The following is a 12,385-nucleotide window of genomic DNA, read 5'->3' as shown; positions in this document are numbered from 1 at the left end:
TATTGTGGAAAGTCATAACACCTTCCCTCGGTTTAAGGAGGAGATGATAGCAAAGAATGACAGGTTTCTGGGAGAAAGCAGTAATCAGAAGGATAGTTTTACCTAAGTGGATTTCTCAATGAAGAATCTTCAGTTCCTTTAAAGTCTGAGTGATTTATGATGCCCAGTTTGAGAAACACTCTTTCATGTGTCTATTCTCACAGTATAATTCAGGGTATCATTATATCCATTTAAAGTATCCGCCTCAAATGTTACTGCAAAACATACAATATTGTTTCTTTTCTTGAGAATTTATTCCCATTGAGATTAAAAATTATTAAATTATAAGTGGCTGAAGTACTTTCCTTTTAATGTCTTTTTTTGTTCCTTACTCTTTGTAGAGTTGTAAAAATTAGAATCCTAATTTGAATAAGGATTAACTTGAACAAGGTCTAGTTTATGTACTTTTTCTTTCTTTGATTAGAGGATAATTTGCAGTTCTGGGTTGGACATGGAGGACAGTGATATACTTTAGAGTCACCAAGGTGGATTTTTATTTGTATATTTCCACATCATCCTTTAAAAAATAAAATGGTGTGAATAAATGCTAATGTTTCCTGATGAAAGATGGCCATCGTGGTCATGCTGGTGCTCTGTGACTTTAGATGTTTACAGCAGGCAGGACTCAAAAACAGGGAGGGACTGACGGTCAGATGTACAGTCAACTGTCCTTTAATGATCATTAACCCACATCAAGAAATACCTTAAGGAATGATTTATCTACTTCAGCCAGCAGAGGGCAGTATGCACATAAAAGTACACTACCAATTGTAAGGTTTCTTTGGCAATTGTGTTAAAATTCCTCCAGTGGTTTATGTTTAGAATTAGCAGTACTGATAGGGCAGGAAATTGGCTGGGTGGGACAGTGGTTAAAGGGGTTTTGTCTAAAAGCTTAGATCAGAAATACATGCTACCATAATGTTGCTGTACCGTGAGGAATGTCCTCTAGCTGTCAAACTCCACTTTGAATGACCCACTAATCTATCATGTGGGAAGTTAACTCTTTAACTATTGTTTTGATATAATTTCTACTAAAAAAAATAAGTTTGATGGAAAAAGCATGGGTTTCAAAGTCTGATCTAGGCCACAATTCTGCAAATGCTACCTACTGACTGTGTGATCTGTGACAGACAACTTAGACTGGTTCAGTTTCCATTTCCTTATCTGCAAAATTTACATAATGATCTTCTAGGAAAAGATGCAGAAAATAATTGACTTTTGTAAAACAGTTGTAAATATAAATTGTTTTCTTGAATCAGAACTTGTAATTTCTTGTCAAATTTATGCTGTTTATTTTGCAATATTAAGTGATAGGTTTGAAAGCAATATGATTCCATTATATAGCCATCCGAGACTAGTACAGATTTTCCTCCAGAAAGTGTTATAAAAAACAGTATGTTTGGTAAGGTGTTGATATCTCAAATAGATAAAGAATTTATAAAGCTGAACACCAGAAAAAAAAGCAACCTGATTAAAAAATGGACAGAGGACCTCAATAGACATTTTTCCAAAGACATGCAGATGCCCAACAGACATATGAAAAGATGCTCAATATCACTCATCATCAGGGCAAAACAAATCAAAATCACAATGAGATGTCACCTCACACCAGTCAGAATGACTAGTATCAAAATGACAAGAAATAGCAGATGTTGACAAGGATGTGGAGAAACAGGAACCCTCACACACTGATGGTGGTAATGTAAATTGGAGCAACTACTGTGGAAAACAGTATGGAAAACAGTGATTTTCCTCACATACCATATGATCCAGTAATTCCACCACTGGGTATTTACTCAGAGTAAAGACATGAATTCAAAAAGATATACACACCCCTCTGTTTATTGCAGCATTATTTACAATAGCCAAGGCACAGAAGCAACCCAGGAATTCATCAATTATCGAATGAATAAAGAAGATCTGGTGTATATGTACAGTGAAATACTATGTAGCCATAAAAATATGGGATTTTGCCATTTATGACAGTATGGATGGACCTAGAGGGTATTATGCTAAGTGAAATCAGACAGAGAAAGGCAAATACTATATGATTTCACTTAGCTGTGGAATCTAGAAAGCAAATGAACACATGGACTCTTTTTTTTTTTTTTTTTAAAGATTTTTACTTATTTACTTGACAGAGAGACAAAGAGAGAGGGAACATAAGCAGGGGGAGTGGGAGAGGGAGAAGCAGGCTCCCCGCTGAGCAAGAATCTTGCCCATTGTGAGGCTCAGTCTCAGGACCCTGGGGTCATGACCCAAGCCAAAGGCAGACGCTTAGTGACTGAGCCACCTAAGTGCCCCCAAACTGACTCTTAAATACAGAGAACAAGCTGGTGGTTACCAGAGGGAAAGTGAGTATGGGGGGATGAGCAAAATAGGTGAAGGGGATTAAGAGATACAGACTTCCAATTATAAAATAGGTGGTGGAAATGAAGACATGTGCAGTATAGGGAGTATAGTCAATAATATTGTCATGTGTGGTGACTGATGGTGATAAACACTGTGGTGAGCATTGAGTAATGTACAAAATTGTTGAATCACTATGTTGTTCACCTGAAACTAATATAACACTGTATCCACTATACCTCAGCAATAAAACTTTTTGGATGGTAAGTGTCTAAGAAACAGTGTAATCGATAATCTTAATATTTTAATCGTAACTCCTTAACTACTAACATGCTCCAAAATTTAACTGGTAGTTATGAAATTTGGAAAGGATAGTCTGTAATCATGCACTGCCATAGTTTTCTCTCTGGGCATTTAAGTCTTTGTGTGTTTTTATTTTCTATGAAGTATTTTCTTGCTTACTAATAACTGGCAGAACTCAGGTCTTAGGATACATAGATGATACAAAGACTGATAGTGTTAGAGAGATTTGGAAGTGTTAGGGAGACCAGCAGTCAAACACTGGGGCAAGCTTGAGCTTGACGTATGGGGGACATCAAGGGTTGTGTTGCTTGAGGATACTCTTCTCCTTTTCGTTAGCACTTTGGTCTTCAAGATACGGAGTTGAAAAAAAAATCTGCAGATATTCTTGGTTGAGATGGGCTGGGAATGTGAATAGAGAGGAGTCATGAAAAGGCGATGAAAAATATGTAGAGTTGAATATCATCATCTCAAGTGTGAGCCCTGATAAACTGAAGATAGAATCAAAGAAAAAAAAAACCAATCAAGTTTGCCATTTTCTTCAGCATCAAGGTAACCTAAATTCTGAACAGTTGCAAATAGTAGATTTCATGTGGAAAGGATATATTTTAAATGTGTATTGTACAAAGGTGTGTGGTATTTACATGTATGGCATGTATATGATAATATGTGATAGACTACCGAATGTTTCATATGGAACATTTTATGAACTATGATGTTTCCACTTAGATGAAAGTGGTAGCTGACATTCCTGGGGTGTCTCTCTTACCTTGAAGCAAGACTTAATGCTACTAGGTAATGGAGCAGCTCTTGCCAGATCTCTGACTGCACAAGAGATTTGGGGTTTTGGGGTTTTTCAGGAGTTTTTGTTATGAATATCTTATTTCATGATCAGCCTTTCAGAAGAAGGCATTCCAGCATTGGACCCAAACACATACCTCACACTGATTATTGATAAAATAGGAATTTTTTTTTCCTCCCAGAGGTTGCATCTCTAAGGTTATTGCCTTTCCTAACTTTTTCCAGGAGCATGTATTTCTCTGCCTCTAGGTCCCTGTACCACTGAATATATGGTCTGGTAGGGGCTTATTTTGCTTTTCCTCTATTCTGAGGAAGTCTTGAGATCTAAACTACTCAAATAAATATGCCATTATGCCATACGTAGTAAAATGTTTTCTTTTTCTTTTGTTGAAAGATTTTATTTATTTGAAAAAGTAATAGAGCTTGAGCAGGGTTGAAGGGCAGAGGGAGCGGGAGAAGCAGACTCCCCCACTAAGCAGGGAGCCTGGCACAGGGCTTGATCCCAGGATCCCAGGATGATGATCGGAGCCAAAGGCAGACACTTAACCAGCTGAGCCACCCAGGTGCCCCGGTAGTACGTTTTCTTGATAGCCATTAATTAGCATAGGTCGTAATTACTCCTTTTTGGGTTTTCCAGGCTCCTGCTGTTCATTTCTGTTCTCTTACTCTGATCGTCCATATTCTCTGTTTTTTATCCCCAGTTTGTCCTGTTTATGTCCTTTAGGTCAAAGACAAGCCATTTTGTTAAGCTATCTCTTTGGTCTGTGGGGGAAGCCTGTCTCCCATTGTGTTTCAGCTTTTGTCTTGTACTTTTGCTTCCCCCGGTGAGCTGTGTAATTGGCAGTGTAGGTGGTCTAGACCCACTAGCAACTGAGCCTCAGTCAGTCTCCAGCCCATCCTCAAATGGCTTACTCTAAGCCTGCATGTTGGAATCTATCTTTTCGTCTTCACCACTGCAGCTCCAGAACATTCCCTGAAGTAGTCTCCAATGCATTTCAACAGAGAGGTGATCGTGTGTGGCTTGGAGGCGTCACAGGGAGGAGAGAAGACAGAAGGCAGACCTGGGAAGGACCTCATTGCCTGATTCCTCTGGTGTGGCAGAGGAAACGGAGAGGCTATTCAGCAGACTGATGGTGCAGTTGACTCTCATCCCAGACAGTGAGGGGAAAGCCTCAGAATTGGGGGAAGTTTGAACTCATTTGGATTTTAGCCAGAAATACTGACATATTACGTTTGTGTTTGAACAAGTTGAGTTTGGTCTCAGTAAGGAAAATAGACTGGAGAGGGAGCCGCTGAAGGCATGGCAACTGGCTGTTTAGGGGAAAAAGGCAGGAAGATACAATGAAGCTGAAACTCCTTACTGACTGTGGGTGAGAGAAGTGGATTTGAGACATTTAGGATGCAGAAGGGAAGATTCGAGGTCTGACTCAATGTGAGAGGAAAATGAAGAGGAATTTGACCCAGGCTTCTGATTTCAGTGCCCAGGTGGAGAATGACGCACAGAGCTGTGAGGAGAAGTCAAGCAGCCGGAGAGATGTCGGCATCTGGATGAAGCTCTGAAGTGTAACCAAGTGACATTTCTGCCAGGATGACGCTAACGTAGGTCAGGAAGTGGACATATTTTCTGGAGATCTTATTTGATACAGGGATAGAATTTAGAATACTTGGAGGAGCGGATAATGGCATATCCCTTCCTTTCAGCTGACTCTTTTGAGTCAGACTTTTGATGAAAGTTGAAACGTGCAAGCCAAGGTTAAATGCTGGATTGTTCTATATTGCTGCTGTCCTTGAGCAGTTCTGAGATGTGGACCAGACTAGAATCTTCTGAAATCGATGACACTCATAGGATTATGGTATCCCTCAGGCATCCTTGTGGCTCCCTAGATGTTCTTTTTGTATAAAAATTTTGTTTTGAAATTATCCTCTTGTTTCACTGAAGTAATCCTCTTATTTGCTAGCACTAAGTTGGTAAAACTTCCGATCCAGTTCTGTTGCTTCGTGGGTAGGCAGCTCAGCTGTCAAAGGCTTAGTTTATCATCTGGATCCCCAGAGATACTCCTTGAGTTGAGGAAAAAGTTAGCTCTGTTGGAGAAATCCTCATTATGTTGCAGTTAAGAGTATGGTATCAAGGGTCAAGTAGATGTATGTTTAAATCCTTATCACTTACCAGCTGTGCTCTCTTGGGCCTGTACTCTTTACTTCCTCATCTGTGGGGGATGCTAGTAGTAGTGTACTTCTCTCCAAGAGCTGATGGATTTATATAAAACATTTGTATTGTTTTTGGCCCATAATAAATACCTAGTAAATGCCACGTTTCATTTGGTATTCCTTAATCGTATATCTACAGGTTGATCAGATAAGATTTATCTTTTATCTTTTAGAAATTATATAGCCTGAAGTTAGTAACAATTGGCATGTTTTCATGTGCTTGCAGGAATTTATAGTTAGTGTATAAAGTATATATAAGTATATTAGTGACACTAATATACTTAGTGTCATAAAATTTAAGTGGTATTTTAAAAATTTGATACTTTACCTTTATTCTCATGGTTTACTTTTTTAATGATGTGATTGTTAGAAGCAATACAGCATGCAGGTTAAGAGCTCAGTCTCTGGAGATGTATTTATACCTTGGCTTTTTAACTCAAGAGCTGTGTGATTGTGGGCAAGCTAGTTAACCTTTCTGTGCCTCAAGTTTCCTCATCTGTAAAGTGGAGAGAACTTTAGGCTGTTCTTATGTCATTGTAAGGATTGAATGAGTCAGTGTATATAAAGTGCTTGGAACAATGCCTGGTACATAAGTAGCCCTGTACCTGCTTTTGGGTCATAAGTGCCTCAGGCCTGGTAGTTTTTTTTCCTTGTGCAGAGAAAATGGATGGTGTTACTTCTTACAATTTCTAGGGTAGTATTTTTCTTTTCACTAATTCCTGTACTGAGCTGGCTGAGGTACTGATCAAATGGGGAGCTACTAGATACAGCAGGAGTATGGGAAAGGGGTTCCAGTCCAAGGTGGTGGGGGTGACAATGCAGGTTGTCCTGTGTTCTTCCTGAGACCATGAAAAAGATAATAAGGAAACTCACAAGAGAATGAAGGCTTCATAGCAGAGAGAGCAAGAGAGATGAACCAACAAAATTCTTAGGAGAGGAAAGTAGAATCCTGTGGATAAGTGAAATGGAACGCAGGCTGCAACACGGAATGGCAGAATGGTGCCACAGGGAAGGCCTTTTTTTCTTTTTTTGTAATGAATCCAGAAATCTGGGCAGGTTTAATAATTTTGTGTTTTGTGTGATTTTTTTGTTTGTTTGTTTTTTAATATCTGTGGCAAAATCATTTCTGAAAAAACAAATCAGCCGATGTAATTTTGCTACACCTGGGCTTTTATTGAATGTTAGATATGAGGAAAAAGATAAAGATACTCATCTCATACGGGAATAAGGAAAAATGTAAAAATATTTTGAAGATTGTTGTATTCCAGATATATTTATAGGTACCATTTTGATATTGAAACCTAGATATAAAAAATTAGGTTTTGTATTTTCTAATTGTGTCTTTACATTTGTTCTCAAAATCACATCAATTTACATGCAGTAGAATCTGAATTTACAGAAGTACATAGGAAGTGAGATTTTGAGATTTTATTTCCGATTAGATTTTTTCACAGTTTGAGATGGCTTAGTGAAATTGGATGAGAAGCTCATTAGCCTTCAGTTTCCAGGATGAAGTAGAGCATTCTACCCCAGGTTTGTATTTCAAGTGCCTAAACATCAGTCTGAGCCCCAGTGCTTCCCCGTCTCTTGATGTCTTAAAGTATGGAAATGACTTGTTTAGCTTCTTCATCTACTGTGGTTAAAGTTGCCAGGACTAGTTTATTTTGAGGACTAAATATGGATATACCTCCATATAGTTTTATTTCTCTGTATGACATCATACAAAATTATTGTTAGATATCTTCGGAGTAGAGGCTTCCTGGTGTGATGATTCTTACAGTCACAGTTGATTTCAGTTTGTGCTAAACCGTGAATCTGAAGATGCTCGTGATTGTCTTGACTTGTGTTGCCTGGGGTGGTTCTCTTTGGCCCTCTCTGGATCTCTGTTTTTCCAGCAAAAAGTATGTGGTCTCTCTGTGCAGAGAATTGTTGCGTGGATCACACAAGATGAAGCAGATTAAAACACTGTTGGATATGCAAGCTTGATACAGATACAGAACAGTGGTGTATTTCTAATTCAGATAATAAAGAAAAACAAACATGCCCCAGAGGGGGGAGATTTTGCTTAAAGTAATAACTGCATTGGTTTCCAGCTAAGCAAAGAAATAACTCAAACATCTTTGTTTTTTATATTTTCTAACCAACCAGAACCGGGACGAGTATTCACATCTGTTAAGCGATCACTTTCTCCTATACCAAGGTCATAATTCCTTCCGTGAGAAATATTTCAGTGGCGTTACAAAAAGAATTGCCAAGGATGAGAAATCTAGCCAACAGTGAAAATTAAGATTTTGACAATGGGAAGAGTAAGGATTTAACAGGAAAGACATCTGGATGTGAACGTCCATGTATGATACAGATAACATATACTCTTTTAAATAATTTTATATAACAAAATAAAAGCTACAAATTAAATTGAACAATTCTCTTACAATTAGCTTTGTTTTATAGATTATTTTGTTTTATGTGGTCTTTGGAACCTTATTTAATTTATATTTGTATTTTCAAGTATTATGGAAATTGAAAACAGTTATATTTTTGATAATTAATTTGCAAGGAGAGCTGATTTTGTTGACTTTTTAAACAGATACCTGCCGAATATGTTATAAGCAATTAACTAACCATGATTAAGAATTTATTCATCAGTGGGTTTGTTTATTTGCTTTCTGATTGTAATTGATTTACAGTGCCACTAATAAAGATTATTGAGGATTCCTAAAATTGTGTTGTATTCACTGTTTTTTAGGGGGGAGGTGATAAAAGAAATGATTTTTTTTTTTTTTAAATGAATTCCAGGCTAGTATGTAATGACAGTGATAATGGTAAGGAGGAGAAAGGCTAGGACCTGGCGACCTGAAAAGCTCCCCAACTCCTTGAAGCCTGTCCACATCTGAAGCTCGTCTATACCTTGGACTTGCTCCTGCATTCCTAGACCTTGGTCAAATTAACTACCCACAATTTTTGGTTTAGAGAGTAACCGATAGTTAAAGAGCAGAAACAACAACACAAGTCCTTGATGGTTCCCTAATGGTATTAGGCCTAATCAGAGCTCTTTGAAATAGAAGCTATATTTTTCTTGAAGGAGAAACTTTGCTGAGTCTACATAGTGTCCATCATGAAAATATCTTGTTTGAAAACCGCTCTACCCATTAAATCAGGATGCTAATAGCTTTCCTGTTCTTGGTGGTCAAATGTATCTCAGCAGGGTAGCAGTAAACGGATCTCTCCTTCTAACCATAGCCTATTTTTATTTATGCTATTATTATTATTATTTTAGTGTAACTGCTGGCTTTTATGGACTCCCAGTTTGAATCTGCATGGCTTAGGACCTCCAAAAGACCTGCCCAAGCAGAGAGAGAGAGAGGAGGCCATCTGTGTAGTTCTTTTCTTGTCCTGCAACCCTGCATCTCAGCAGCAGATCTCAAACATTTCAGTGATTGTTTTGTTTTGGATTCTGGGTGATTTTTTGTACACTGGGGAAAATCCAAAAGTATTCAAGGATACTATATTTTCAGTATTTCTGTTTATAAACCATCTTACTTAAATTTTTTTGAGGTTATATGGAGGGTGAATTTGCAACTCTGTAGCTGACTGAATTTAGCATATGAGATTTTATAACCTTGTCCCATTTTGTTTTTGCTTTTGTTTTTGTTTTTGCTTATCACAAAAATTAGTCCAAATAGTTCTAGAGAAGTTATATTACTTTAGTCACTTTGTCCTTAAAAATTATCTAATATTTAAAAAAACATTTCAAATTATTTCTTCTTACCACCAACTGAGGTCTTCTGAGTTTCCATTCTTCCTCATCTTTATCATCAAATTCAGTCGTTTATTCTCGAAATATCAGTAGGTAGACTCAGAGTGTGAATGTGTGTTAGTATTTTGAAGTTGGTACTTAGAAGTGAAAAAGAAACCTGATCACTTTCAACCAATTTTGATTTTAAAGCAGAGGTCTCAACTCTTATTCTAAAAAAAAAGAGACTATTTTCTGGCATCAGGATCTTATTACTTTCTTTGTAAGTTATAGCAGATCATTTCCAGGAGTGTTTTGGTTGTATGCATGCTCCTTATGCATTTACTAGGAGAATATCCCCTAGTAAAGTGCCTACATTTTGGATAGTCCTGTAGTATGAATTTATAGTGGAATCTGTGTGTGAACCCTAGGTGGTCTGTTGGCTGGCCTATTTCATGTACATAACATGACAAAAATCTATCATTTTGTTTCTGGCACATATTAAATATCCATAAAATCCAGATGGGTACCTTGGTGGTGTTTCATCTGAAGTAACATTTTTCCTATCCATTCTGGTGGGGATTTGTTTTTGCTGGGATAGCTGGGAGGAAATGGTGGAGTGGATGGTCTTTGGTGTGTTTAGCCAGAGTGGCCAGCAGATTAAAAAAAAAAAAAATTAAAATCTGCTACAAGTTTCTCAGCCACTTCCCGCCTATGGTGACCCGGGTTTTGGCCAGCTCACCACTAACTTCCTTATGACTAATTCTTTAAATACAAAGATTGAGCAATAAAACATTTCAAACTCTTTAAATTCTGGGAGGTAAGTCAGTATTACCACTATTTCCTTATGGACAAAACTCACTCAAAATTTGAGATTCCCTTCATATTTAAGAAAAGTGGTGATTACAAGTAGAAGTTTGTTGGGACAGTCGAGTATGAGTTAACATACCAGATGCATTGTAGTGAATGTGTTTATATTATTGGATGAAAAATGTGCTTTAGAAGTTTGAGACTTAGAAACAGCTTTTGAGGTAATATGTTTTATACTCTTATAATTAAATTAAAGAAGCAGGGGCTTGACTTTTTTTTCTAGCATCAGGAAATTAGATATTAAGGTTGTATTATCTAGATGCCAATATAAGCAAATCTGGCTCTTGAATCAAAGGCCTCAGTTGTTTTGAGTTAGGAGAACTGCTGACATCCTATGCTGGAAGTATTATCAGGTATTGATAATCCAAAGAAATACGGAATTAAGTATGTTTGTATGTTGGAAATAGAATGTAACATTTTGGGGGGAATGATCTTTCTATACCATTTTAGTCTCCCTAAAAAAAAGCACAGTGGAAATAAGCTGATGTTAATGGTTCTATTGGGAAAAAAATTCTTTGTAGCTAAAGCAGGGCGTAAGTAAATAAATTCATTAATGGAGTATAGGGGTGGAAATGGAGGTGGGTGTTGCTGAGAAAATTGATGACCTCATTGTTGATTTTCCTGTTTGACCAAAAGGGGATAAATTATACCAGAGTAAGGACTTTGGCTCTTTTTACAAGAGCATGGTTTTGCTCCATTATAAAGTTATTTAGAAAACTAAACACTTGTTAAGAATCTTTTTTCTTAGAAGGATTGTATTCATAGAATAAGTGAAGTCTACTTTTATTTCCAACTCACCCACTCCCATTTTTCTCAGATATTTATCAAGTAATGTGGTTTGTAATCCAAACAAAAAAAAGTGCCTTAATCCAGAACATACACACGGACACAATAACACTAGACTGATGATGTTTGTACTTTACTAAAACACTGAGATCGTCTCTAAAACAGAGTGGTTTGAGAACATAAGGTCTAGAGTGTAAAGAATTGTAATGGAATGATAAACATATCTGTGATTCTATCTAGCCATAGAATCATAGAGACAGCACATTCCTGTCTATCCTTTGGGGTGAAAAAGCTTACGAGGGAACCTGACCCTATTTCCTTAACAGAGGCCTGCCTCAGGATGTTCATATGTTTCACTGTGTGGGATAAGCAAATTGACGTTTAGACATAACTGAGACCAACCTGGAATTTGGCTCTTATCCCTTCCTTCATAAGCCATTGAAGACAGGCTCTTAGGGGGATGGAGGCTAAATTGTCATGGCAGTTTCTTAAGAAGCCTGGGTCATGGAACAAAATGGAGCTTAATAGATGAATGTTAAGATAAGCCAGTCTTGCTTTCTGTAGCTGCTAGCCTTATTTCTCGGGATATTAGGATGTATTCAGTATATTTTTGTCCTAGAATTTGAATGTTCTTACTAAGATAATATTGCAGTGATGCCAAACTGAACTGCCTAAAAAAGGAATCTGCTTTGACCTCTACGCCTTTAAAATCTCTCCTTTAATCAAACCTTCCTGACTCTCTCCTGAGGGCTTATTGGAAGAACTCTATTTTGTCTAACATCCAGCAGTGAAGATTAGCTGGGCTTATGTGTGAAATTAGTCAAATTAAAAAAAAAAAAAAAAGGCTGTGGAGAAAATTAGAATGGAAAACTCTAAATGGTGCTTCAGTTGAGTTTTGATGGATTGTACAAATATTTTATCTAGTGTGTTGTGAGTTTGTGAAGTGGATTGTGATGGTCAAAACCAGTATTGGTAAGCTATAGAAATCTGTGGAAGCTCCTTAAGTGTGTATTTATTTATTTGTAAATTATGGCTGGAATATGGCTGGCACCAGTCTGAGTGCTGCCAGCACAAACATCAAAACTTTCTTTTTTTGCATTATTTTATTTTGCTACAACTTGTACCTATGGGGAAACCATTCTCCATAGCTATCTTGCATTTCTGTATATCCAAGGAGGTACTGACACCCTGTACCCTAGACTGCCTTTCTGAGGATGTATGGGCACCATTGAAAGACAGTGTCTCCCCCTCCTCTGCCCATCCCCTCTTCTCTAAAAACTGTTAGTAAATTACTGTGCT

General features: G+C 37.4%; 1 protein-coding gene across 6 annotated transcripts in view; it reads left to right on the top strand.

Annotated features, from left to right (window-relative positions):
• The window catches only part of TRMT11 (tRNA methyltransferase 11 homolog), a 117,122-nt gene that overhangs the window by 50,125 nt on the left and 54,612 nt on the right, over positions 1-12,385 (top strand). For 2 of the 6 annotated variants that reach the window (XM_059177634.1, XM_059177632.1), the window contains one exon: positions 7,846-8,418. The exons of 1 other annotated variant lie outside the window; for it this stretch is intronic. In XM_059177634.1, coding sequence (XP_059033617.1) covers positions 7,846-7,977 — 132 coding nt within the window. In that variant the 3' untranslated portion in view covers positions 7,978-8,418. 3 more of the 6 variants (XR_009354655.1, XR_009354654.1, XM_059177635.1) reach the window with 3 other exon arrangements.

The sequence above is a fragment of the Mustela lutreola genome, chromosome 6 (assembly GCF_030435805.1).
Source record: "Mustela lutreola isolate mMusLut2 chromosome 6, mMusLut2.pri, whole genome shotgun sequence".
Classification (NCBI taxonomy): Eukaryota; Metazoa; Chordata; class Mammalia; order Carnivora; family Mustelidae; genus Mustela; species Mustela lutreola.
Note: the sequence above shows the minus strand (reverse complement) of the source record. Positions and strands in the feature narration are given on the sequence as shown.